The sequence below is a fragment of the Numenius arquata genome, chromosome 24 (assembly GCF_964106895.1).
Source record: "Numenius arquata chromosome 24, bNumArq3.hap1.1, whole genome shotgun sequence".
Lineage (NCBI taxonomy): Eukaryota > Metazoa > Chordata > Aves > Charadriiformes > Scolopacidae > Numenius > Numenius arquata.
Window position 1 is genome coordinate 6075293 of NC_133599.1, and position 26734 is coordinate 6102026.

At 57.6% G+C, this 26734-nt stretch overlaps 2 protein-coding genes across 2 annotated transcripts in view; one reads left to right on the forward strand and one right to left on the reverse strand.

The window, feature by feature from the left end:
* Positions 1-13838: 13838 nt before the first annotated feature.
* Positions 13839-18610, forward strand: MYOG (myogenin). The gene is made up of 3 exons (XM_074163221.1): positions 13839-14404; positions 17119-17200; positions 17958-18610. The coding sequence occupies exons 1-3, from the start codon at positions 13922-13924 to the stop codon at positions 18077-18079; spliced, it is 687 nt and encodes a 228-aa protein (XP_074019322.1). The 5' UTR covers positions 13839-13921; the 3' UTR covers positions 18080-18610.
* Positions 18611-20628: 2018 nt separating this feature from the next.
* PPFIA4 (PTPRF interacting protein alpha 4) overlaps positions 20629-26734 on the reverse strand; it is a 31758-nt gene continuing 25652 nt past the window's right edge. The window contains exons 22-28 of the mRNA XM_074163551.1: positions 26623-26649; positions 25497-25672; positions 24500-24597; positions 23665-23840; positions 23088-23156; positions 22073-22250; positions 20629-20687 (exon numbers count right to left, since the gene is read on the reverse strand). Of these exons, the coding sequence (XP_074019652.1) occupies positions 20629-20687; positions 22073-22250; positions 23088-23156; positions 23665-23840; positions 24500-24597; positions 25497-25672; positions 26623-26649 (783 nt within the window). The remainder of the gene's footprint in view (positions 20688-22072; positions 22251-23087; positions 23157-23664; positions 23841-24499; positions 24598-25496; positions 25673-26622; positions 26650-26734) is intronic.

The following is a 26734-nucleotide window of genomic DNA, read 5'->3' on the forward strand; positions in this document are numbered from 1 at the left end:
CCTCCCAACCGTTTAAAGAGCGACTGACCCGATTTGGGGCTCGCCGGGCCCGGGAAGAGCCGGGGAAGGAGATGGGGGTGGGGGGAGCCGGGAGGAGGTGACCGGGGGGGAGCCGGCAGCGGGGGGACCCGCGGAGCCGGTGCCGGCGCCAGCCCCAAGCTCCCGACACGGGTCGGGTCCCGGTTTTAGCACCAGAACCGGTTTGTGAAGTTGGGAGTGAGCAGAGGGTGTGGGGAGGGGAAGCGAGGACAGAGGCAGAGCCTGAGCTTGTGGGGGGTGAGGGAGGACCCAGCGCACCCCCCCGGGCACGGAGCGGCCGCTGCTCCGGGTCCAGCCCCGGGATGGGGCTGCCCCCCCAGGTCAGACCAGAACCGGCCCAAAGAGCTGGGGTGCTCGCCCGAGCTCTGGCTGACAATGTCCCACCCAAAATCACTGCTGGGGGGGGCGGGGGGGGGGGATGAGCCCCACAGCACCCTTCATTCTCTGAATGGCACCCCTGGGTGCTGGGAGGGGGGCTGCACCCCATGCTGGGGAGGGGAGAAGGCGCAGGGAGCTGTGTTGGTAGGAAACAGAGCTGCTGGGGCAGGCGGAGGGTCTGTCCAGAGACGGTGTGTGGGAGAATGGTGGTCCCAAACTGGTCCTGAGGCTGGATCGGATGCTATTTCATGTCTTGGGAGAAGTTTGGGGAGAAATTGGGAGAAATTCCTCCCCTGGTCTGGGTAGCAAAGAGGCAATGGGTCTGGAGGCTCGATCTGACTGATGGAGATGAACCAGCCAAGCCCAGACATCACCCCCCCGAGGTGTGGACCGGGCCCCTGTAAGGCTCATCTTGCATAAGTCGCTCCCCAGGAGCTGCAGGGACCACTGCGACCTCGGATTAGGGGCAAGGAAACTCTCCTAAATCCCATCCGTACCTCTCCCCATCTTTTCTCCCTCCTCTGGTGGGACTTGGATGTGGAGTCATCCCCTCCTGCTCTGCGCTGCCTCTGTGACAGATGTCCCAACACCTGGATCTGTCCCTTGGGGCTGACCCTCAACCTCTCCTCCAACAGAGCCTGCACATCCCAAGACAGGGATGGAAAGAGCTGTGGGACCGTCACAAACCCAGTGCTGGGCTCCTCCATCAGCTGGTGGCCCGTGGGCTTCCCCTCACTTCCATGGCCAAGTGGCCAGCATAGGGCTGGGGGGGTCGAGTATCCGAGGACCAGCCGGTGGTGGTGGCAATGTGCCACACTGGGCTGTGCCGCAGCAGGGTGAGGAGAGCATATTTGGATTTGAACGATCTATTTGCTCTGCGGAGAGAAAGATGAAGCGAGGCTGGCGGGCTCACGTAAACACCGCGCTATTTATGGGAGGCGTTTGCTGGAGCATCTCACAGCGCATCTCCTCACACACCCTCCTCCACCGGCAAGAAGCCACTACCCCGCTATAGGGCTGAAGCCCTAAAGCCGGAGGCAACGTGTGGGGTGGGTGTGCTCAGGACAGGGCACCGGGAGCAGGAAGGGCATCCCCAGAGAGCCCCGAAACCCCTCGCCCACGGGCTTCCCAGGGTGAGTGTCCTTGCAATCAACCTCCGGCTGGGAGCAGAGCAGGAAAACCGGCAGGTTCATCACGGGAGTGCAATGCGGAAGCGAACGCGGGCAGGTCCCGGCCTAATTGTATGCAAATCTCCCAAACAGGGCGATTAAAAAACCACTCCTTTTCCTTAGTGGATTTGCAGTTCGTTCCCCCTCCCTGGACTCCTGCCCCAACATAGTTAATTTTAGCAGCACCCCTTAAAAAAAAAGCCCGTGTTATGTCAAAAAACGAGCTGCCCAGCTGGGACTCTGCCCAAGGGGAGGTGGGAGCTCTCCCACCAGCCCAAGCAAACCGTCCCAGTGCTGCGGCAAAGGCTGCAAAGATTGAACTGGTCAGTGCTGGTGGTTGGGTGGAGCCCGTTCCTGATGGCCGTGGGGTCAGCTGCTCGTCCTCCCGGACACCAGGCTAGGGCTTGCGTTGGGTGAGCGTCAGAGATTCCTTAAAAACCTATGAAAGGTAATTTTCTGGTGAACATCAGGTACCCAGCAGGTTATTTGGATCTTCCAGGCTCTTCCTGGGGTTTGGAAGGAGAAAACGGTCCGAGGGCTGCAACGGGTCATGCTGATCTCAAAGAAGTGTTGGATGATGCTGCTGCTACAGACAAATCCCCGCTGCCATCCCTGGCACAGTGGGAGAGGTGGGATGAAGGAGGGCAAAGAGAGGACACAGTGGGGTGTCAATATTCCTGCACCGGCTTTTCCACCTCGCCGCCTCCCGTGAGACGGGGGCAGGACCAAACCTTGGCCGGGGCAGGAGGGACAGGTTTGTGCCCGGCTCCGTGCCAGCGTGATGCACCGGAGGGTTCGGCGTGTCAGGGCCGGCTGAGCCAGCCCTGCCCGGCTGACGAGACCAAACCCCCACTGAACAACCCCGGGGCTCGGCAGCAGCCAAGAAAAGCTTTTCCGAGGAGGCGAGTCAGGGCCTGGGTAGCTCAATTCCATCCATCTCGTCTTTGGCCTTTCTTGGGGGTTTGAGCTTTCCCCCTCCTGCCTCAGTTTCCCTATGCGCAGAGCAGCTCCATGCTGCCATTGCAGGTGCTCAGGGGAGGAGAAGTTGAGGGTTTCTCCACCTTTTCCATCATGGGAACCATCCCACAGTCCTTCTGGTCACAGAAAGGGGCCTCTTAATTAGGAAAGTTAATTAGGAGAGTGGCTGGTGCCAGCAGCTCGGGGCTGTGTGCTCAGAGGGCTGACATCTCCACAAGATATTAATTAGGATGAGTGACCCCCCCCAAATGCCACAGTTCAGTGGCTCCAGACAAGATGGCACAAGGTGAAAAAAGAAGGAGCAAACAAAGGGAAAACCTGGAGCTTTTCCAAGGATGCTTCCGCTGTGCTGGTGATGCTCGCCCAGTAACACCAGCCCTGGGGCACTGGTCCATGTGCACTGGGTGACAGCGAGCCCTGGGGGGCTTCACTCAGGATACAGGGCTGCTCCATGACTTGTGCCCGGTTTCTCTCGCATTTAACGGGATCCATGGCCCTCAGGAAGGAATTTGGGGAGCAAGGAACACCGCTCTTTGCAGGGTGATGCATCGCCGACTGGGCTTTGCAGCAGCTACTCAGCAGCGATGACACAGCCCAGAAAAAGATTCCCGGGAGATGATTTAAACCAGCAAATCTCGGAGGGCGGAGGGAGGAAGGGCTGCTTCCCTGTGGGCTGACCCTTTCCACCAAGCGGGTTCCAGCCCCGCAGCCCAGAGCAGGTTTTCGGGCAGGTTTTAAGGCAGCGCTGCCCACACGCCGAGGGTGCCCACACTGAGTCACGGCTGGTGGCTGGTGGTCACCCAGCAAGCGGATGCTGGTGCGAGGACGTGCCCCGGCTCCCCTCTGCCTGCGGGAGATGCCGTGTTCATGAGGTTACAGGCTCCCAAGCAGTGGCCAAAGGAGCCAAGCCCCGCTCCGTGCCCTGCCAGATGCCAGCCGGATGTTGCCTGCAGGGAGCTGGGTCACAGCCAAGCTGGGTGCCTTGGCACAGCAGGATACTAATGGGCTTCGGCGCTTCCCTGGCGGGGAAGAACTGCTGAGACATCACTCGATGGAAGAGAAAGCACGTCCAAACCCCAGCGAGCTCTCCGCCAGTGCCGTCCTTGGCACGGCAGCGGGGTGGAGCAGAGGTCTGCCCCGCTCGCCGGCTCTGCGGCGTGCCCGGGACCGCAGCGGGGTGAAGGTGGCTGCCCCCGTGCCCCAATCCAGGCCCTTTGCCTCTTCGCCGCTGCATCTTCCTCACCACGCGCTGGGTTTATTTTAATCCCGTGGGAGCCCCGGGAGTGTTATCGAGCCAGGCTGCTGGCCAAGAGCTATTCCTGCCCACCGCTTCCAGCAGGCTCGGTGGCGCAGGAGGGGGTTAAACCTTTCCATCCCTGCAAATCAGTTTAAAACAGTTAAACCCCTTTGCCCCCACTCCCTGGCCGCCCCTTACACAAGCCCAGTGCTTTGTTTAGCCTCTCTTTTTATTTGAAGTAGCCCATGGAGAGGCAGGACTGTGCTTGCTACCTCCAGCCCCGTGGGCACCGAGCCGTGCCCATGGGGAGGGAGGAGGGTGTTGTAAGTGCTCCGAAGCACGCAGCAGCGATGACAGATCTTTCTGGGGCAAAGACTCGTATGAAACAGCGACTTCCCAGGAAAGGAAAAACAAATAAAAAGGTGGAAAATGTAAAAGGAAAAATGTGGCTTCTGTGAATCCTGTTTTGCTACGAGAGATGAATGAGGGGAACCTCTTCCCTTGATGGATCTCCGAGCTGGTATAATCATTTTCTAATTGATTTGGGGGGAATATTGGGGAGGGGATGTAGAGCTGAGTGGGTGCTGTGACTGGAAGACCCCAGGGCCAACGCCAGACCTGGGGCTGCAGTGACCGGGGGACAAGGGCTCTTACCCCCCCATACTCTCTAGGGGCAGGGGAAGCTGAGGATTTGGGGTGAAGAAGAAAGCAGGGTATGAAGGTGTGACAGTGATGGGGGGAAACAGTGGAGGAGGATGGCGCTGGGCTGGTTCGGTGTCCCCAGGGTGGGAATGGAGAGGTGCCCCCTCACATGGGGCACAAAGGAAAGCCACATCCCCACGGCTGCTGCTCCCAAAGTTTGTATTTCTGGCTTTGGAAACACGTCCCATATTTCTATTTTAAAATTCTCTGCTTTTAGCTTCCAGCTGTCACTTACTGCGTCTTTCTCTGCTGCTGGGCAGCTCTCGGTTTCAGTAACATGTTTTTTTCCCCACTCAGACACTTACAGACCGTAACCACATTGCCACCCTCCAACATAAAAGCTCTTCTCCCATCCAACTGCTGCAGCATCCGAGCCCTGCGCTCTGCCGCTGCCTAAATTATTTTCTTCCAACCAATCGAAGAATATTTTATTTCCAGAAATTAAGCCAGGACAGAAATGCATCGGGCAGGTCCTCTGTGTTGTAGGAAAAGCTGTAACAACCCTTCCCACGTGCCTAAACCTACAGATTCCTCTTGAAGATGTGGAAAATTCCTTATCATCGGAGGGAATCCACCTCCTGCCCCGTTTCCCTGCTCCTCTTCCAGCTGGGACCCTTTCCCTGTGGCTGTAGAGCAGCACAAATATTACCCGGACAGTCTGAGGGCCGGCGAAAACAGCCTCCCAGCCCTGGTCCCTGGGGGATGGCTTCTCCGGGATGGTGACGCTGCCGTGGGACATGTGACATTTTGCAGAGCAACCCCGAGATGGTCTGCAGCGACGTTCCCACAGCTGGCCGCCTTCCTCGGGGACGCATGACCAGAAGTCCCCTGCCATGAGCTTGGAGCACATCAGCCTCGATGGACACAGGGCAGGGAGCCTGGCTGCTCCTCTTGCCTTTCCTCCCCTTGCTCCCACGGGTGGGGAGGATTTGGGGTGCAGGACCCAGCTTGGGGCTCACCCAGCATCAGGGTATGAAGCCCCCGGATGTATTTGTGCCCTGGGAGGAGGTGACTTGCCACAGCGATGCCCCTGGGATGCACTGCCACAGCGGGATACTATTTGGCTCCGGGGCTCGGAGGTGATGGAGAAGTGGGGACCCATCAGTGGAGGTTCAGTGTTGCAGAGGCCAAGGGGTGTCAGCTGGGTGGATGCAGCTTTTGGGGTGCTGAGGGCCCCCAGATACTCTCCTAGCTCTGGGAGGCAGAGGAGGAGTGAGGGGGGATGCAGATATTGCCTTGCTGGGAAAGGCTGAGGGGAGGGATGATCTGGGAGAGCACCGGGCTGAAGGGCAGAGACCTCAGACAAGCGTTGTGAAGGCAGCTGGGTGCGTAACCCCAAAATTCCTCTCCTTTCCCCCCTGGGAGCAGCCCTTTCCCACGGAAAGCCCTGGCTGAAGCGGTGTTTGCCGTCCATGTCCATCTCCTCCATCCAGGGCAGAGACACAGGGATGGAGCAGGGGAAGGAAGCTCCCCCCCCGGTGACCCCACCCCTTGTGTTTTCCTGCAGGGAAGAAGGAGGGTGAAACCCCGGCTCACGCCTGCTCGGCCTTCCCAAAAGATCCCAGGGGCCAGGAGCAGGGATGCTGCACCTCTGCTGTCCTCTGGCTTTAAAGGGGAGCTGGGACCCAGCACAGCCACAGAAAAGACACTGGGAAAGAAAAATCCAGGAACTGCCCCAGTGCTCCCCACCCCCTGGGGACAAGGGACCTGCCCAGTCCCTTGGGAACTCCCAGTTTCAACTTTATTTTCCCCAAATAAATGCTCTCAGTATGTCAAAGACCAACATAAATGTAGTGGTTGAGGGGTTCGGCTCCCCCCGAGCTGTTTCACTCCCCAAAAGCGATTAAATCCATGGGGCCAAAGGGACCAGATGTGACATGGGCACGGGGCAAGAGCATCCTGTGAGGGACAGAGGACACAGCTCCCGCAGGAGAAATAGAAAGGAGGGGAAAAATCCCTCAAAGTATATTCCTGTCCCTCCTGATGGGATAAAAGCTGAGCTGCTCCCCAAGAGAGAGTTAAGGGCAAGCATGACTGCTAGAGCTGAGGACAAAAATTCTTTCTCCAGGACGATTTCACCTCTCGCCGAGTGCATAAATGCAAAGGAAAGGGTTTCCGGGAAGTCCCCCCACTTCCCCTGAGCCTCCCCTCCCCGGAGTGGGATGTTTTGGCCCAAAAGATGAACGAGGGGACTGGGAGGGGGGGCAGGAACCGGAGGAAGCCAAACCCTGGGAGCTATTTTCAGCCCTGGGCAGGAAAAGCACCTGCTGGGGTCATTACGCCGCGGGAAAAAACAAACCTCGAGATTTTCTCCCCAGGGGGTGGGAAATGAATAGCTGGGCTCATCCCTGATGGGAATCAGTGCTGGATACAAGGGGGACACCCCGAGGGTTTCCAGGTCCTGATCCCCTCTCTCATTCCCTGGGCGAAGGGCTGGGTGCGCACCCTGGATCCTGCAGAGGAAGGTGGAACACCCCCCACCCCCCCCCCGAAAAATAAATAAGAGGTTCAAAGGGGTCTGAGATGCTTTTGGCCTCTGATTTGGGGTGTGCAGCCCTAAATCCGGTCTCGGCATGCAGATAACCGGGCTGCTGGTGCCCTCTCCCGTCAGCCTCCCCGTACGGCCACAGCAGCTGCGGGAAATGATGGTTTCTGCGTCCCCCCGGCAAGGAACAAGCTCGGCCGCGGCCCCGGGGGACCCTCGGGTGACCCGGCCAAGGAAGGGGGGTGTTATCCTCGGTCACAACCTCAAGGCTCCGGAAATTTGCATTTCAAGGCATTTTTCCTCACAGGCGATCAGGGGTTGCGTGTGCTCGGTGGTTGAGACAGGCTGGAAGGAGCTGGACCCCCTGCGATGGGGTGTGGGAGGCCCCCCAAAAACATCTATCCCGTTTCCGCTCCCTACACCAAAACCCACCAGCCTTCCTCACCCCTCCCAGCTCTTCCTCATCCTCCCGGCTCTCGTCTCCCCTGGCTGCAGTCCAGCAGCATTGGTTTGTGGGGTGCGGGGCACCCGACGGTGGGTGGCCCGGGGACTCCCATGGGGTGCAGCGCTGCCTGCCCGCCCCGCCGCTGCGGAGTTGGGATTATCCTCCGGCCACTTGACCGGTCCCGACAGCACATGCCGGAGCATCCGACAGCTGAGCATGTGAGGGGGAGGCGGGTTGTTGCTGAGACACGGCCCCCCCCGTGGGGCTGGACACACCGGAGAGGGGGAAAACCAGCCTGAGAAGGGGGGTGACACCGAGCCTGGGTGCCCCTGGGGTGGGCTGAGCCAGCAGCCTCTCCCCCCACGATGGGAATTTGCAGGGTGAGGCCCCTCCGGAAGGGCTGGGTGCCCCTCCCTGGGGACCGGCTTGTCCGGCATCACCGCTGGCATGTCATGGGGAGGGTCCGCCATCCCTTCTCCCCTTGGATATCCCACCCTGAAGCCACAAAATCCCCACAGCCCTCCCTTCCCAGCTCTCCAAATTACCATGGGGTGCCCTATACGGCGGAGGTCACCCATCCTTGTGCTGACATTTGCTGTCCCATGGGGTGGGGGCCATAAAAATGCAGGAATCAGAAGTTTATGTCCCCAAAGTCCCACATCAGCATCACCGACTCCTTTTCCCCCTGTTCACTGGACCCCGATCCCACAGCATCAGCCCCAGGTTGGGCCACAGGGGCTGGATGAGCCCCAGCAGGATTGTGCCCACCATGGGGGCAAGATGATGGTCACCGACCCAGGAGAGCTGGCTGGCAGTCACCCGGCTCCCTCCCGGCCCCCTCCATAGTCCCCGCGTGGCTCCAGGTGCCCCATATCTGGGCTGTCCCCTGCCAAGGGACACTGTTGTCCCCAGGTCCTGTCCCTGGGCCTCGCGCCATCCCCCTGGCCCAGACAGCTGTCCCTCTCCGGGGGTCGAATGGCCACCATATGTCGCTGCTGAATCCCTGGGATTCATGGGTCTTCCTCCGAACACCCACCTGTCCCCCAGCTCGCCCGGGCCAGACTCTCCCTCCCCAGGGAAAACAGTCCCTTGTTGACAACCCGAGTCCCCCCCACCCGGGTCCCTCCGTCACACATGTGGGGACAGCCCAGCCAGTGCCACCATGCAGAGGATGGAGGAGCAGCCTCTCACGTGCTGGGGATGCCCCTGGCATGGGGGGACTCCGGAATGGGTGGGATTCATTAGAGGGGGTCCTGTCCCCCCTGGTGACTCCCTCCCCTGGCTGCAGTTTGGGGCTGGGATTGGGAAGGGGAAGGGACGTGGGATCGTGGATCAAGGGAGGTCATGGTGGGGCAGAAGTGCAGGAGGTTTAGTGCTGGCAGTGGGGCAGAGCATCACCCCATGAGTGTAGGCAAACAGGGGGGCCAGGGCACCCTGTGTGGTCCCTGGACTGGGCTCCAGCAGACTCCAGGTATGTTGGGGTGCCTGGTTTGACACCCAGACTGGGATCCGGGCAACTGGTAGGTCAGGATGGTTGCAACAGGCCATGGGTGAGGGCACTCACCAGTATCCCCAGATTGGGGTCCAATGGATTGGTATGTTGGGGCACCCAGTATTGTCCCCAGACTAGGATCCAGTGGATTGGGGGTTGCTCAACCACGAGCACCTCTCTGTTGATATCTCCCCTTCCATCCCAGATCAAACTCGGAACAATAATGAATAACCAAAATACAACTATTCCCAAGACAGACTTTATACCTCTCTTGTTACCCCTGATTTCATGACGGGGAAACTGAGGCACGGAGGCTGGTGCCTGGGGCTGTGGGGGTGAGAGGTGAGATGGGGACAGAGGACGTTGAGCCCCATGAGGACATGGAGATGCAGGAGCATGAGCAGCCCCATCCCACCACCCTCCCAACCCACCAGTGAGCCCAAGCTGGGCAAGCTGGCACATATGGGCAAGGAAAGGGTTGTTGGATGGTCCTTCCACCACTGCTCCCATCCCGGCTGTGGACAGACGGCAGGACACAGTCCCCATTACTCCCCACGGGCTGGACCTAAACCCAATCCTGAACCCCAGCAGGCTTAGAGGTGGCCGTGCCAAGCTCCCAGCTTGGGGGGACGGGGTTGCAGGGGCAGGTTCTGCTGCGGCCCCATCTCAGCCGAGCAGCTGTCGCCGTCCCAAATCTCCGGCAAGCAGGCATGTCGGAAATCCCGGGAGTCGGAGGAGAGCTCTGCTCCGCATTCCTCGGCCGGGAGCGGGGAGAGGGCGAAGCATCTCCCCGCCGCCTGCAGCTGCTCCCAAATATGTTACGGCTTGTCACTGTGGCAGGAAGGGATGTCGACCAGCCTGGAAAGCCAGAGGGGAGATGGGACAGTGGGGTGCCCAGGGGGAACACGGGAAGGTGGGCTCCATTGGAAGTGGCATTTCGGTAGGATCTGTGCTGAAATAGAGACATAGTTTAGCGATTGTTTTTTGTCAGTGTTGGGTTGATGGTGGGCCTCTATGATCTGAAAGGTCCCTACCAATGTAGACAATTCTATGATTCTATGAAATCCCACCAGGATGGTCTCTTTGCTGGGTCCTGGCCACCCCTAACCTCTCCTTCCCTATCAGCAGGATGGTGCCCGCACCCCAGGGGTGGAGATGCTGCCTTTATGACCTGGCTTGCTTTGCCAGTCCTTAAAACCTGCTGATTTTCCTGCCCTTTCCAATAGAAGGAGCCGAATGGCACCATCCCCACCATCGCTGCTCCAGTGTAGGGACCATGTAACTCTGTGCACCAAACAAGGAGGTGGACCAGGCTGCAACATGGAATCATAGAGAATTGCCTGGGTTGGAAGGGTCCTTTCAGATCATCTAGATCATCAACCCAACACTGACAAAAACCATCACTAAACCATGTTGCTAAGCCTGTCTTTTAAACACCTCCAGGGATGGTGACTCCACCACTTCCATGGGCAGCCTGTTCCGATATTTGACAACCCTTTTGGTGAAGAAATTTTTCCTAATTTCCATCCTAAACCTCCCCTGGCGCAGCTTGAGGCCGTTTCCTCTTGTCCCATCGCCTGTGACTTGGGAGAAGAGACCGACCCCCCCGGCTACACCCTCCTTTCAGGGAGTTGGAGAGAGCGAGAAGGTCTCCCCTCAGCATCCTTTTCTCCAGGCTGAACACCCCCAGCTCCCTCAGCCGCTCCTCACAAGACTTGTGCTCCAGACCCCTCACCAACTTTGTGCTTATGTGTTTCCCCCAAAACTCAGCAAATCAAGCCTATTGCCCGTGGTGGGAAAGCAGAACAGTCGGGGCAGCCCCTGGGTGTTTCTCCGCGACCCCGCACCATGGGTCTGGCCACCAGCTCGGGAAGCTGCCCTGGAGGAGCAAGGACAAACCCTCCTCGCTGGGATTTTCTCAATGGATGGGTATTTTTAGCTCGGGCCCCGTGGCTGCCGGTCCCCGCCGGCGGTGATGGGGTGAGCCGTCCCCGCAAGGCCTCCGCCAGCCGGGGGAAGGTCACCCCATGACGGATCGCAGCACGTTCTGCCCGGGGCTCGCACAGCCTGGCCTTTGTGTGCCTCCCAGCCGCCACCATCCATCACGGGATAACCTGACAGCCGGCAGCAGAGCCCTAATCCCCCGCCGGCTCCGAATTACCCAGGGCACAGCCCGCAGCCACCGTGGGCACCCATGGGACCCAGGAAAAGCCAGGAAAAGCTCATTTGTTCGCCAGCCATTGTCTTTGCAGGGTGCTCAGGGTGGTGTGGGCTATGACAGGAGCCCCCCAGTAGCCCAGACACTGGCATTCCTCCATGATGACTACTTGCCCGGCAGTTATCATTATCCCTGATTTGCTATCTGCCGGGATGAGCCCGCTGGACCCACGGACCCTGCTGTGTTGCCCCCACCATGTCTGGGATGAGGGTCATCCTTGGCAAAGAGAGCCTGATGGAGGGTCTGATAGAGGAGCAGAGCTGTGGCTGGGTGGGCACAGCATTATTCTGGTTCCCGGTGTTGGTGGCAGCATGGGCAGCCTGGCTGAGACCCCCCAAAAGGAGCTGGGGCTGCCACCCCAGCATGGGGTCCTTCTTCCCCAGTCCCCATCCCGCGCTGGCACTCAGTGCCCATTCCTACCCCTCTCCATGGGCCGCCTCCTGCCTCTGCTGCCCACTCAGCCACGGGGACGCGGTGGCCTCGGTGGCCCATCAGGGCTGGCTCGACCCCTGTCCCTCCCTGCCCCTCTCCTGGCCGGGGAAAAGCCACCAAAGTGGCCGGTGCCTGCTCCACCGATGCTGCCCCGGTTTTATGAAGTGCTAAATGCTTGACCGCTCTCTTGTACGGGTCCGCCACGTGCCCCAGGGAGACGGTTATGTCACTGCTGGGTTCCTCATCCTCCAAACACTCCGGCGATTAAAAAAAGCCCATTAATATGGTAGAGCCAGGGCAGTCCTGCAGGCACCCCGCGCCCAGGGACATGGCTGCAGCTCCAGGGGCTCACTGAGGGTCACACGTCCACCAGCAAGTGCCACCGATAAAGGACCCCACGAGTGAGTCAAACTGTTTGACATGATGATGTGAAGCTGATGTGAAGCCCTCGGGCTCAGGTTATCCCCTCCTCATAGCTTCATGCCTGCTGCTGGCTCCTCTGTGCACTCTCAGGGACAAATCCTGCCCCTTTCTGTTTTGGTGGTTTTGCCTCATGCAGGGCCCCAGCCAATGCTCTGATTTCTTTCCTTCGTGATTTTTTTGGGGGTGTGATTGACCCTGGGGAGCACAAGGTCTTTGAAGAGGGTGAAACTCAAGGCTGCGGGTCCTGCTTTCCTCACTACAGATTTTTTTATAGATGCTAAAACCATGGGGACAGCAAATCCCCAGGGCTGACACCCCAGGAGAGCTGAAATCAGGGTGAGGATGTGTTATAAGGCTCCTGGCCCCAAAGAAATCACTACAATGAGAGAAGAGCATCCAAAAAGGTTAGAAGTCAACCCAAAGTGAGCAAGGGTGCCGGTAGTGGGTGCGGGGAATGCACCACAGCAAAGCCTCTCCGGGGAGGGGGGATTTGGGGAAGGAAAATCCCAGCAGGGTTGGCCCTGCTCTTTGCTGACATTCTTTCCACTGACCGATCCCTCGGCTGGAATCTGGCCCAGAGCAGGAATAGGAGGAGATGGGAGATGGTTTCTGACATTCCCGATGGAAAAAAAATAAATAAATCCCTTCTGAATTAAAGACAAAGCTGGAGAGACGCAGTCAAGTGACTGGAGTCGGTAGGGAAGGGCTGGAGATGGGTTAAAATCCCACCCACGCTGGTGGTCATGCAGTGTCCCGATTGTGCCTCAGTTTCCCCATTGGGAATGTGGGAGCAATGTGTCTTTGCTGGGAAAGGGGTGTGGCAGGATGGCATTGGGACTTTGGTTATCCACACATACAGAGGCCGGTACCAGAGATGAGCTCAGATGAGCTGGAGCTGGGGTGGGAAGGGATCCATCCCCACTTGGCTCCTCTGCCGGGGAACGGAGACACCGGGAGAAGGTGTCCTTTGGGTGCGGTGAATGGGAGAATCCATGAACACGGACTTTGTGCCAATAACGCTGCTCTGGGATAAGGGACTAGGTCAAGGACCTTCAGGAAGCCCATGGTGGATGAAAGGCTAAGCCTGGTGTGGTCCTGCCTACTCCTGCTCGCTCCGTTCCTGTGGGGCAGGCAGGAGGGATGGGCAGTGGGGCGCCGGGGCTGGCACCGGGAGGGGGACTGCATGGCCAGGGGTGACCACAGGGAAAGGGCCGGACTGTGGGGTGCTCCCAGCATCGAGATGTCCCTCCCGGGGCTGGATTCCTCTGCTTCTCCACGTCTTTAGCAGAAGCAGGATCAGGCCCTTACGCTGCAACCTGGGGTCATGGGAAATATGGAGAGTGTGTTGGGCAGAGCGGGATGGGGAGCTGGGAAAGGCCAAGCAATGGAAGATGCTCTGCTGGTGTTGGGTCCCACCACAGGGAAGGCACAGATCCGGGGTGCCGTGGGATCCGGGGGGGGCAGCCATGAGGTTGCCCTGGCTGGGAAGGCTGGCCACGAGGCCACCACAGGCTCCCCCCAACCCGCCCGTAACTGAAGGGACCAGATGAGGGAGGAATGCTGGGGGGGAGCTGGCAGCCACCCGCGTCCCCGGTGGCACCCCTGGGCTCAAACAAAGCCCTTGTTCGTGGGGTGGCTGAGCTGCACCCCCCCACACCGTGCCAGCTCCCCCAGACCCCCCCGCCCCGGCACGGCCGCAGTCAGGCGGTGTAATCCCCGCGGGGGGAGCACATGAAATCAGATGGACAAGTTTTGATGTGAGGCAGCAGCTTAGGGCGGGCTCAGGTTTCCTTTAGGTTTTCTATATTTATCTCCGTGATTTAATGCCAGCGCCGGGGTTTAAATGGCACCAAACAGTTGGCGTGGGGAGAGGGAGCCGCCGTCCCCGACCCGCACACACCTCCCCGAGCCCCCCGTGTCCCCATGGAGCTCTTCGAGACCAACCCGTATTTTTTCCCGGACCAGCGGTTTTACGACGGGGAAAATTTCCTGGGCTCCCGCTTGCAGAGCTATGAGGCGGCGGCATTCCCCGAGCGGCCCGAAGTGGCCCTCTGTCCCGATGGCAGGGTGGCTTCTTTGGAGGAGAAGGACTCATCCCTGCCCGAGCACTGTCCCGGGCAGTGCCTGCCCTGGGCCTGCAAGGTTTGCAAGAGGAAGACGGTCTCCATCGACCGGCGACGGGCAGCCACCCTGCGGGAGAAACGCCGGCTGAAGAAGGTGAACGAAGCCTTCGAGGCGCTGAAGCGCAGCACCCTGCTGAACCCCAACCAGCGGCTGCCCAAGGTGGAGATCCTGCGCAGCGCCATCCAGTACATCGAGCGCCTGCAGAGCTTGCTCAGCTCCCTCAACCAGCAGGAGCGGGAGCAGAGGGACCTGCGCTTCCGACCCGCCGCCCCCCAGACCGGGGTAAGTGCTGTTGCACCTCCCCCAGGACCCCAAACCCAGGCTGGGGACCAGCACGGGGGGTGATACCTTTTGGGGGTGACACCCTATGGGGGTGATGTCCTATGGGGTTGGTGTTGTATGGGGGTGATGCCCTAAGGGGGTGATGTTCTAGGGGGGGTGGTACTCTATGGGGGTAACACTCTATGGGGGTGATGTCCTGTGGGGGTGGTGGCCTATGGGGGTGGTGATCTGTAGCCATGATACTCTGTGGGAACAATGCCTTATGGGGGGTGATGCCCTATGGGGGGGTGTGATGCCCTATGGGGATATTGCTCTAGGGGGGGTGATATTCTATGGGGGTGATGCCCTGTGGGGTGTAATTCTCTACTCTGTGGGGGTGCGTGATACTATGGGGATGACACTCTATGTGGGTGATGCCCTATGGGCGTGATTCTCTGTGGGGGGTGTTGCTCTATGGGGGTGGCACTCTATGGGGATGACACTCTATGGGGCTGATACCCTATGGAGGTGACGCTCTAGCGGGGTGTTGCTCTGTGAGGGTGTTAATCTGTGGGGGTGATGCTCTGTGAGGATGTTGCTCTATGGGGGTGATGCCCTATGGGGGAGTGGTGCTCTGTGGGGGTGATCCCAGGCAGAGGCATCACGGGCAGCTCTTGGGCACGGGGTCCTGCTGGTGGGAGCGGGATCCCCAGCCCTGGGGACAAGGCAGATGCTGCCATCATGGGCTGGTCAACGTGTCCTGCTGGAAGACTCAGGGCAGCGATGACCCAGGCCCAGCCGGGTCTCAGGTCCCCACCCAAAGGGGCCGATGACCGTCTCTCCCTCCGTGTCCATCTATTTATTTACGGATGGATGTGACGGGAGCTGCATGATCCAATGCTGGACACTGCTTTGAGTGTGGCACTGCTATAATAAAGGCAAAACCAAGATAAAACCCCATAAAATAAAACTAAACAAAATTAAGTTTAAAAAATAAGATAAAATGAAATGAATAAAATATAAAATAAAATTAAATCCCCCTGCTCCCAGACACGCACACCCTCCTGATTTCTCCCTACAAAGTGACACAACCCACAAAGCCACCGACCGAACACCGTCGGGGGGGGGGTCACCACCCACTGCCTCCCGTGACACCCCCTAAGTGTCAAAGCTCCTGGGCACAAAACCCGCAGCCTCCCTCCCCTCTCCCCGCTGCCATGCGATTGCCGGTGCCACAACAAGCCAGGACACGGGGACTTTCTCTGATGGTTGGCGTGGGACAGTGCACCCAGGCAGGGGACAGGGCAGGGGACAAGGGGGTTGGCATGGGGCCACCTCTGGTTTCTTGTATGGAAGGTGCTGGTTCAACAGCCAGAGGATGCTCACAGCGGTTGTGTCTTGCCTCAGGCCCAAGCAGAGACGCTGCGAGCCAGGCCCCTCTGCACCCCAGGATTTTGGTGGCTTAACCAAGTTTTTGAGAGATGTTTGTATTTGCCCTTTGATTTCTGGGGACATGTCTGGGCATGCACTTCCCTGATGCTCTGAGGCTTTGTATATTGAAATATATAGCTATAGCTCTAGGTATAGGTGATATAAATAGATGTAGAAATAAATATAGATGGTATGGATATGGATATGGATATGGATATCTATATGGAAGGACTTTATAAGAGGCACAGAAAAGTGGGATTCACAGACATTCATCTCCTTTCAGACTAAGGGATTTAAGGGACCAAACCAGCAGGTACCCAGGTAGCCCAATATTTAGAGCTGAATAAAGGACTGAAAAAGCTTTTAAGCTCCATCCTATATATTCGTGGGACTTCCCAGTGTATCCATGTGGGTGGATTTGTTGGCTGACCCTGCAAATGTGCCCAAAACAGGACCCACGCTGAGCAGTTCCTGTGTTACTGATGCTCTGAGCCTTCTCCCAGGAGTTCACATATTGAGTGTGAAACCGAATATTTTTTTGGGACAAAAACCCCATATCTGTAAGAATTTCCCACTTTAGTAGTAAATAAATCCAATTGTTAATTAATTAACCTGTGCTGCCATGCGCTAGTAGACCCAAGGGGCCATTTCTAGGCTGCTACAAATAGTTGGGTCTTGGGGTTGCTCCTATAAATCATATTTTGGGTTTAACAAGGGCCGGCAGCCGCTTCCAGGTAAAGACATGCATCAAAAAAAAAGTTAATTCAGAGCTTTGCTGAATAACGCTCTCATTTTTCAGTCTGTCAGCTCTTTTCTCTGAAATAGCCGTTCAGCCCCAAATCCACAAATCAAACTGCTAGAAGTTCTCCCCCAGAAATCCCCTTGGGATGGCCTGAGGGTGTCCAGCCTGCCTGACATTTTTTATGAGCCTGATTAGGTGATTTTCAGAAAAAAAAAGCTTTTCTGCCCAAGGACGTTTGTCTGTCTCCAACCCTTTGTCATAGTCATTGAGTAAGGAGACACTTTTTTTACCTGCAGTGAGCGGATGGCCCCATTTCTCCTCTGTCCAGAACCCAAAAAGGGTTTTTTTCAGCCTTTATGGTTAACGAAGAATCTGGTCCTGGGGACCCCGAATGGTGTCGGCTCCTCCAGCCACTTTGCAGGGGGGGGGAGGGACGTGCCCATCTCTGCAGGGGTGTTGTGCTGCGGTGATGGGGCACCCTGGGGTGGTTTGGGGGGGGCTGGTGAGGTTTGGCTGGGCTGGAGGAGGTGAGACACACGGTTGGCATCTTGGATCCCTGCAGGCAACCAGTGAGTGCGGGTCCGGCAGCTCGTCCTGCAGCCCCGAGTGGAGCAGCCAGCTGGAGTTTGGCACCAACCCTGCGGGTAAGGTCCCCCCCCCGTGCCCCGCAGCCTCCCTGGGCTCTGGGCTGGGGGACAGCAGCGGGGGACACCGCAGCTCTGGGGCAGAGCATCGCTGAGCCAATGTTCCCCTCCCCAAGCAGGAGATGCTCAGAGCGGAGGACAAAAGGAGCCTTGTCCTCCTCTCCCAGCCCCGCTGTTGCAGAGAAATGAGCTCATAAATCCCCCAGTGCTTCCTTGGCTCGGTGCTCGGTGGGTTCAAGCTTCTCCCGTTGCCTGATTTCTCCAAGATACCCACTTTTCCTGAGCCAAGGAATTGGACTGCAGCAGCCCAGGACCCCAGCGGCTTGATCCCCATCAAGGGTTCATCCATCACTGTCCCTTGGCTTGGCTCTGCCCGCTGTGGTGCTGAGCATCACTGAGCATCGCTGCCCCGGGCTCCTTTCCCTCCCCACACCCTCTCTGCAGCTGCTCTTCTTTTTTTTCCATTATTGCAGTCACACACTCCCTCCTCCCCCCGCCCCCAAAATCCACCTGTTTTTTCCCCCAGAAGGTAGAAACTTAAATCTCATTTTCCAACAGAGAATAAAACCTAAAGAATGTCCAAAAGTTTCACTCCCTCCTGCCCTCCCCAGCGGAAGGTCTCACCCCCTCCAGGGTGGGAGCTGGGAGTGGGTCCCCAGATCACTCCAGTCATGTGGGGGATTGTGGGGTCCCCCCTGCTGTGCCTAGCACGTGGTCTCCGTCCCCAGCGGAGTCACCATCCTCTTGCTCTTCACAGATCACCTCCTGGCTGATGACACGGCCGAGGACCGCAACCTCCACTCTCTCTCCTCCATCGTGGAGAGCATCGCCGTGGAGGATGTGGCCGTGACGTTCCAGGAGGAGCGGGTCCAAAACTGAGCCGGCACAAACCCCAGCAGCTCTTCGAGCTGGTAACGGGGTGGGAATGAGACGCCGGAAGGGTCCAGCCGCTGGAAACCGTATTTATCCCTCCGGCGTCATGGACTGCAGCGCTGGAACCACTCACCTCCTTTCCCACTCCTTGCGAAACGCTCCTGCTGAAAAGAAGTGGTGGGGAGAGGTGGGATTTCGGCAGCGCCATGGCCCCAGGCTGGGGGCGGCCCCGCTTCCTGCGGGGGTGGCCGCCTGGCGTCGGGCTCTGCTCTGCTCCCCAACCGGGGGCCATCGGTTTTTGGGGGCCAATGTGTGTGCTGGGTTCGCTTGCTCATTGGTTTTTTTTTTTCCAAGATGCTCTTCGACCAACGTCTCTCTCCGGCTGGTGCCCCACGGGCGCTGAGCCCCGCGGAGGATGCCTGCGCCGACTTTTTTACTGCTGTGTGGAATTGCCATTTGGTTTCTTTTTTATTATTATTTTTGCTAACTTATTTGGACTTTTTTTTTTTTTTTTTTTAAATAAAGGCATTCGTGTTTGAACGGCTCAGGGCTTCCTTTACCGCTGTCCCCCTCTGCGCAGATTTCCCCTAATTCCCAGGTTGGGGATACCAGAAAATCCAGCTGGATCTCAGCATGGTTCCTCAGTGGTGGGAACTGGATGCCCCACGCTTAAATCAGCCCTGCAGAGACCAGTGATTTCACTGGCTTGCAGCTGGGGCTCAGCCCTGTACCCCAAAAACTCTGGGGGGACCTAAAGATTAATTATGTTTTTAATTTGGGCTCCAGAAAGAAGGCTCAAGACAGCACTGTTTTAAAATCCTGTTTATTGGAACACACATACATCCTTTCCTGACCCGATCCAGGGTTTGGAGTCCATGCAGTACCAATAATATGACGAAAGAAGTAGGGCATCGATATAAAGGGCTCACCGACTCTTCAAATTAAAAAAATATTTAATACTGTATTAGGCAAATAATACACCGAAAAGACATCGTGACTGTATAGCCTCTCAGATATTGCACTTCCAGACAGCACATGATAAGTATAAGGTCATTCCAGCCATCAATAAATATCACATCAGAAATAGGGGCCACACAAGGCAAACGTGGCATGAGGAGACGAAGAGATCCTACCCTACGGGGAAGAAATGGGAAGAGTTAAGAGCCTCCTGGATTGATCCCTGCCTGTCGCTGGGAGGCAGGAGGGCAGAGCATCTCCTCTGCACCCGAGGGGAAGGGATGGACACGTCCCAGGGTGGTGGGTGCCCCCGACGTGTCTCCCCGAGCACCCAAGGAGGGTCCCCTGTCCAGTGGGTGCCAGGCACCGTCCCGGCCGGCAAAGAGCCGTATGGGGCGGTTCCAGCCCTTCCCCACGCAGCCCCTCGGGGACCCACCGTGCAGGCGCAGCCTCCCCCTGCGTGGCATCCAGCAGCACCCTACAACGCAGCACCCTGACCCCCCATCCCCTGGCAGGCAGCCACTCTCCTTGTCCCCGCGATGGCCGGTCCCTGCTCCGTCCCCTGCGGCACCCACCCTGGCACCGGCCTCGGGTTCCCGTGGGAGCAGCTCCTTGCCCGGCTGCCCCGGCGTGAGGATTTCCATGAGCCTGAATCGTCCTTGGCTCCGAGTCCTGCGGGGCAGCGGTGGTGTCCCTGATGCCTGGGGCTCGGGCGAGTCAGTGCAGAGGCCCACAGCGTATTGGCAACGTGAACCAGGCAGAAGGAAGGTTTCCAAACGTCGCAGCCCACTTTTCAGGCGTCTCCGCTGCTCCGCTGGGTTGTACCTCACTTCTGCGGAGCCGGCACCCAGCGAGGGCACCCATAGCCCGGCCGGGGCGGGGAGAGGTGGGTGGAGGAGCCACAGGTGGGAGCCACGGGGAGCCGGGGGAAGCGGTGGGGTGCACAAGCAGAAGGGAGAGCATCCTTTTCGGTCCACGGCAGCGAGACTGCGGCGTTGGTCGGTTCAGGTCGAGGCGCAGGCTGGGCTCCTGTCCTGAAAGGCAGCCAGCACGTGGCCGTGCGGACAGCGGGGATGCGCTGAGAAACAAAGTGGGAAAGACCCTGTGAGGACATGGCTCATCTCCACCCCTGAACCCCAAGGCCAACAAACCCGGACAGAGTCAGCAATGAATCCTCCTGGCAGGGGGGAGACGTGCCCCAGGGTACAGCAGGGTCCCAGGAGACTCTCCGAAGTCCTTGACTACCCTTCCCTCATCCCACTGGGACCTCCCCATCTAGGATGGCATCCTGGTGATCCCCAGTGGAGCTGCCTGTCCAGGTACTGGACAAACCGTATGTGGTTGGGATGCTGAGCATCCCTTCTGCATCATCTCGGGGTTCTGTGAGCCTCAGCCAGCAGCGGGCTGGTCCCCCCCCATGACTGAGGTCTCCATAGTGCTTCATGGCAAGACACACCTCGGTGAAGGCAGACCCTGCCTGGGGGTACCGGGCAGAGGACGCTGGGCCTTGTGCCCTCCTCTCGCTCCCCATCCAGCTCCAAGGCCTCTGTCCTCCTCCCACTTACCCAGGGCCGGGCTGGTTCCCATCACGCTGACCCTCAGCAGGAGTACGTCCGGACCGTGGAGGTCTCCAGCCTTGGCGACCCAGAGGCACCAACTGGAAGTGAATCAAAAAGCAGAGCGTGCAATTAGTGACTGCTCCAATTAGGCCTCGGCTTCCCACCGAAACATTAATTAGGCAGCAGCTGTGCACTGGAGCCACGTGAAGATGAGGGTCAACGGAAGAGGGACGTTTGGCCAGCTCTGATGCTCCCAAAGCTCTGGCATATTTGGAAAGTTGCCACTTGCTGTCCCTGCTCTGGGGCAGTGAGGTCACAGAATCACAGAATGATATGGGGTTGGAAGGGACCTCTGGAGACCACCCAGTCCAACCCCCTGCCAAAGCAGGTCCACCCAGAGCAGGTTGCACAGGAACATGTCCAGGTGGGTTTGGAATGTCTCCAGAGAAGGAGACCCCCACCACCTCTCTGGGCAGCCTGTTCCAGGGTTCTGCCACCCTCACAGGAAAGAATCCTCCAGTTGAGGTGGAACTTCCATGTTCAAGTTTGTGCCTGTTACTGGTCCCTTCTGCCAGTGTCCAGGTCCTGCCAGTCCTGGGGATTTTGTCCCAGGTTTCATTGTCCTCACACAGGTGGGAATTGCAGCTTCCAGGGATGGGGTGGAAAAGGTCAAGCAGAAGTTTGACCCAAACTGCTGGATGGAAAACTGTGAAATTTGAGCAAATCTGGAGACGGGGGGAGAGCTGAGCCTGGGGCTTGGAGCCGGAAGGTGAAGGCACAGATTTTTAATTCACATTCAGTCATTTCTGAACCTGCTGAAGCCATCTCTGACCGCTGGGGACGGGACAGTGACACCAGGGTACCTGGTCCAGGGGACAAACTGGGGTGACCTGGCTGGAGCTGGTGCCTCCCTACAGCTTTGGAAGGGACCAACTGTAGAAAGGAGCCGTGTAGTGGCGGGGCAGAGCCTGGGACAGGCGTGCTCAGCTGTAACACAGGACAGCCAGCAGCAGGGGCAGCACGCGTGTCCAAGCAGGTCCCTGCCAGCCCCGGGAGAGCTCCTCAGCAGCGCTCAGACTGAGCTCAGCTGGTTTATTCAGGCCTTTTGGGGATGGTTTCCAAAAGGCAGTATGGACCAGGCTGGCCCAGACTGGGCTGCTGCTTCCCGACAGCCCCCAGCATCGCCCCAACAGGCTCTGACCTGGAGGCCAAACCCAGGATGGGGGACACATATCCCTGTTTCATGCCCCGATCCAGGCCTCTCGCTCATCCCGACGGTTCATAACAAAGAAACCACGCACCAGACCGGAGTCTGAAATAACCCGCCTGAAAAACACATTCACAGCCAACAATGGCTCAAGGATCAATGGATTCAGCATCGCAGGTGATCAGCCTCTCTCCCTTGCCTCTCCTGGTGGCACATCGTTGCCCATGAGGTCTGAGCAGGGGTGGGAGGGGACTCCCGGGAGAAGGGGAGACCTACCTTCCGGGGGCATTTTCTTGGCCGGGGCGGAGGGAGGGGGCAGGGGCACCAGGCTGGTGACGCGGAAGCCGGCGGGCAGCGTCTCGGCCGAGCCGCTCAGCATGTTGATGCTGTGAACGTCCCGCGGGCGGAAGCGCTTTCGCCAGGACGGGGTCCGACGGAAGGTCTTGTCGTCACCCTGCAGGGGAAGAGCAGGTTATGGGCCCACCAGCAGTGGCAGCAGGACCTTCTTTCCCCATGAGATACCAGCGCTGCTTCCACCTAGCTAAGGGTATGCCTGATCAACTCAAACAGTACAGAAGTGTGTGATCAAATCGGGCCGAGGACATAGGAGAGCTCTCCAGGATCCCATGACATAGGCTTCATCCTTTCCAGCTTGCCCATCTCTTCTCTCCAGCCTGCCTGCAAAGATGCCTTGGAGACATCAACACACAAGCCTCAATGAAGACCTCAAGGGACAAATCTAACCTCGGCCAGGTAATGGCATCTGGAAGTGCCTGCTCTGAAAAGAGCCCTGATGAGCTCTGCTATCGTATCTCATGGAGGAAAACTCTATGTAGGAGAGATCTAGATGAATTCCCACCTTCAGTGACTGAACGTGACCAGCTTTCTGGCTGCCTAGTGGGGCATCTCCAACCCACCAGCTTTACCTGCTGCAGATGCGTCATGCCCAGAACATCTGTGACTCTAAAAGGCAGTATGAAAGCAGCTGGCAGGAAAAGCCAGGTGAGGCTACTTGAAACTCAGCCCACCAAGCATGAGGCTAGAATTGATGCACAAGACTCTGCCCCACCTGCCTCCGCAGCCTGGCAGCACATTCCTCAGGGCCTTGTCTAATAGTTCTAGTTTATTCCACAGATACTGCTCATGCAAATGCTCTAGAGAGTTTGCGATGCGATGCACTATTTGACACCCCTGGACAAGGCAGGATAGAGCAGAGGTTCTGTCTCTCCTGTTTCTTGCACGAGAACAGGCGCTCAGCAGGATCTGGACATGGGAGAGGTTTTGTACTCACATCGTCCAGCCTCCGATCCGTGCCCAAGGCGAGCAGGTTGTTAAACTCCCTCTCCAGCACTTGTCGAGCCTGAAAATAGCACCAAATGAGGGTTCCTCATCGGTGGGAATGGTTCCCAGCACAAACCCCTGTCCCAGGAAACCCTTTGAAAGGCTGAGTTGAGTTAATGGGACTGCGGAGTCATAGAATCATAGAATGATTAGAGTTGGAAGGGACCTTAAAGATCATCCAGTTCCAACCCCCCTGCCCTGGGCAGGGACACCTCCCACCAGACCAGGTTGCTCCAAGCCCCCTCCAACCTGGCCTTGAACCCCTCCAAGGATGGGGCAGCCACAGCTTCTCTGGGCAACCTGGGCCAGGCTCTCACCACCCTCACAGCAAAGAAGTTCTTCCTGAGATCTCATCTCAATCTCCCCTTTTTCAGTGTCAAACCCTTCCCCCTCCTCCTATGGCTCCCCTCCCTGATCCAGAGTCCCTCCCCAGCTTTCCTGGAGCCCCTTTAGGTACTGGAGTCCCACTGCAGCCGTGTCCCACACTGGCCGCTCTCCTCCAAACCCCCCAGGGATGTTGCTCTCACCTGCGTGTTCTGTGTGGGGATTTGCAGCACGAGCGCCAGGCTGTTGTGGTCAAAGTTTTCATCGAGGGCCAGGAGCGCCCCGTGCACCCCGCTCTCGACGAGGTTGTTCGCGTACTCGCGGAGCCCGATGGACTGGATCCAGTGGATGACCTGGTCGTTGGTCCACACCAACACGTCTGAAAAAGAGCAAGGGGATGTCTCAGAGCCGGCTCAGACCACGCTCCTGGTTGTGTGGGGACCCGATGGTGTCCTGAAGCCCTCTGGCTCTGCCCCAGGCTGATCCTGGGATTCTCCTTCCCGAGCCAGCAGCGATACCGGGTGCTCAAGTGCCAGGAACAGCTCACTGCAATTTACCAAACTAAATGCTGAAATAACAGGCAGAAAACAACTGTGAAAATTAATCCTAAGAACCCACGGCTGCTGGTGTAATTAGGGGCATTATCAATAATGAGATGTAATCTAAGCAGCAGCCAGATGCGCAGGGAATCTCAGGACAGGCAGGAAGGGGAGGCTGAGCGAGCCGGGGGGCGGTTCTGAGCATCTGAAATGGGCAGGAGAAGCCAATCCGATGCTTGGACCGGATCTTTCCTGTCTTGATCCCCTTCCTGCCTTCTCACGCCTGACCGGGCCAAGCTGCACAAAGCCACCTAGAGCAATCTGTTGGGGAAATCCTGTTCCCCAGGGAGAACAGTCCTACAGGCAGGGTTCCTCAGAAATAATGATTTTTTCCCTACTGTGTTAAAAACAAGGGATAGGAGAGAGACCATCACTGGGCATCTCTTGGGAGGTTTTCCGTCTCCTTTTCCAGAGCTGGATGGTGTATGTGGCTGCTGACCTTTGATTTCATGCTGGGTCTCTTCCCGCCTCCTCTCGAGCTCTTTACGGTCGTAGTTGAGCCTCTTCAGGCACATGATGCCGTACTGGAGACTGGTGCTGCAAGGACACAAGATGTCACCCAACAGTCAGGAGGGCTCAGCATCGCATTGGAGGGGCCTGCAGAGGGACCCACTTCCCTGCTCGCTCTCCACGTGCCCAAAGGATGCTTCGGTTCAGGGTTGGGTCAGCACAGACACAGCCCAAAGGGAAGACCCTGGCCAGAAAACAGGGAACGTCCCTCCCATCCATGGTAATTCCCCGCTCCATCAGTTTTACTCTGTTCTACCTGCTGGAGAGTGCAGGGATCTAAGGAATGATGCTCCCAGCTCAGCGGCTGGGGAGAACCAGCCCATGGGAGCTGCTCCAGGCTGAAGGGTTCATCCCCAGAGCAGGGAGGGCCCTGGCAGGCCCATGGACACAGCCCCATGGGTCGGGATAGATGGTGGTACCCCATGGGCTGGGGTATCGATCTGCCCACTCAAAAGCCACGCCAGGATGTGCTCCCTGTGCACCCCTTCCTCTCTGCTGGCCAGAGAGAGGAAGGAGACAATGCCCATGATCCCCACCACAACCTGGTCTGAGCCAAGCACTGGTGGTCAGCAGACAAGGATGCTGGTGCTTGGGCAAGGTGGCTGGGATGGCATAAGCCTTCTCCAAGCCGGGCCGCTGGCAGATGACTGCTTTGCCTGCCACGGGGAGACCAGGTGGGATGAGCCTTTGTTTTGCCTGTGGTTTGCTCCACAGCCAGGAGAAGGCTTGGTCTTCTGCAACTTTGCTGGATGGAGTGTGCTGAAGGAGAACATTTGCCCATATGAGCTGCCCCAGAGCAGGTGGTTCAGTTTAGCCTAGAAGAGCCATCCTCTGGTGCCAGGGCTGGCCAAGACAGGGGAGAATCCCTCAAATTCCCCCATCCTCTCTCTACTCCATATACAGACCTCCTGAAGGAGAGGACTCACCGGTGGAAGCTGTCCACCATCTTCAGGTGCACTCTGAGATCTTTCTTGGTGAGGTGGTCCAGCATCCGTGCATCAACCAGACACTCCATAAAGTAGCTGCGATACTGCGGGAGACCCAAGCTGGGCAACCACTCGTTCCCAATCCACTCATGGTTCATGTCCCCATAGGCCAGTGTCTGTGGAGAAGCAAATGGAGAAGCTAGGGAGAAATCAGGACTTGATGGAGCTGCAGACTCCCAGGAGACCAGTGACAGTTCAACACTGCAGCCTGGGGGTCACTGTCCTGAGGATCAAACCTGGACCAGAGAACCAGTTTAACCCCAGTTTATACTGAAGGAGCTGGAGGAAATAGTCCTGATGGCCATGGTCTGTGTCCTACTGGTGTCCCCCAAGGAGACAAGGCAGTAGCCAAAAAGCAAGCATAAGGGGTAGTTGGACTTTATGACCAGCTTCTTCTGGAAAAAGCACATTCATGAAAGCTGAAGCAACTAACTACGAAATAGGTTTTAGTGTATCCCCAACTGATTTTTAAGAAGCTTAGAAATCACCAAGAGATCTACTTTGTGACTTCAAAATGAAAAAAAAAAGGTCAGTTTTGGGCAGAACATCCATTCACTTTCACTGTAAGCTGATTTTGGGTCCAAAAATAAAATAAAATCCACCAGAATAAAAGAAAACATGAGAGTGATAAAATCAGATGAAATGGGTCCAAACAGGACTCTTTCTTCCCACCTTTTCAGTTCATGAAAATGGTCCATATCCTGAACTTGGGGCTAAAAAAAAAAAAGGTGAAAACGCATTGTCTGTGCAGCTAGAAACCTGCCTCCGTGCAGGGTGGCTGCTCACTCTTGTGTTGGGGATTTAACACAGGATCTGTGTCTTTCACATAAAAAGCCACTCTGCCTGAAGCAGAGGACGCTGCTTGATGCAAGACCCCAGGAGGACCATGCCATGCCCAAGAGATAGCCCAGAAGAGCAACCCCAGGGTGTGGACTCAGATTCCAAGCAGGACCTGGTGACTACTGATGCCCTGAGATCAACCCCTGGGGGCCCTGTGATGTCCAGTTCTCCCACCCACACCCACCCCAGGTACCGCCCGCGGAAAAGGGTGACACGGGGACCTCACCTGTGCCCAGCTGCCTTCCTCTGTGTCCTAAGCGTGACACACGCAGCATGTCAATAGAAAGGACAGAGAAGGTCAGTACCTGGTGGCCCTGCGCTGTGGAAGCGTGTGCTGA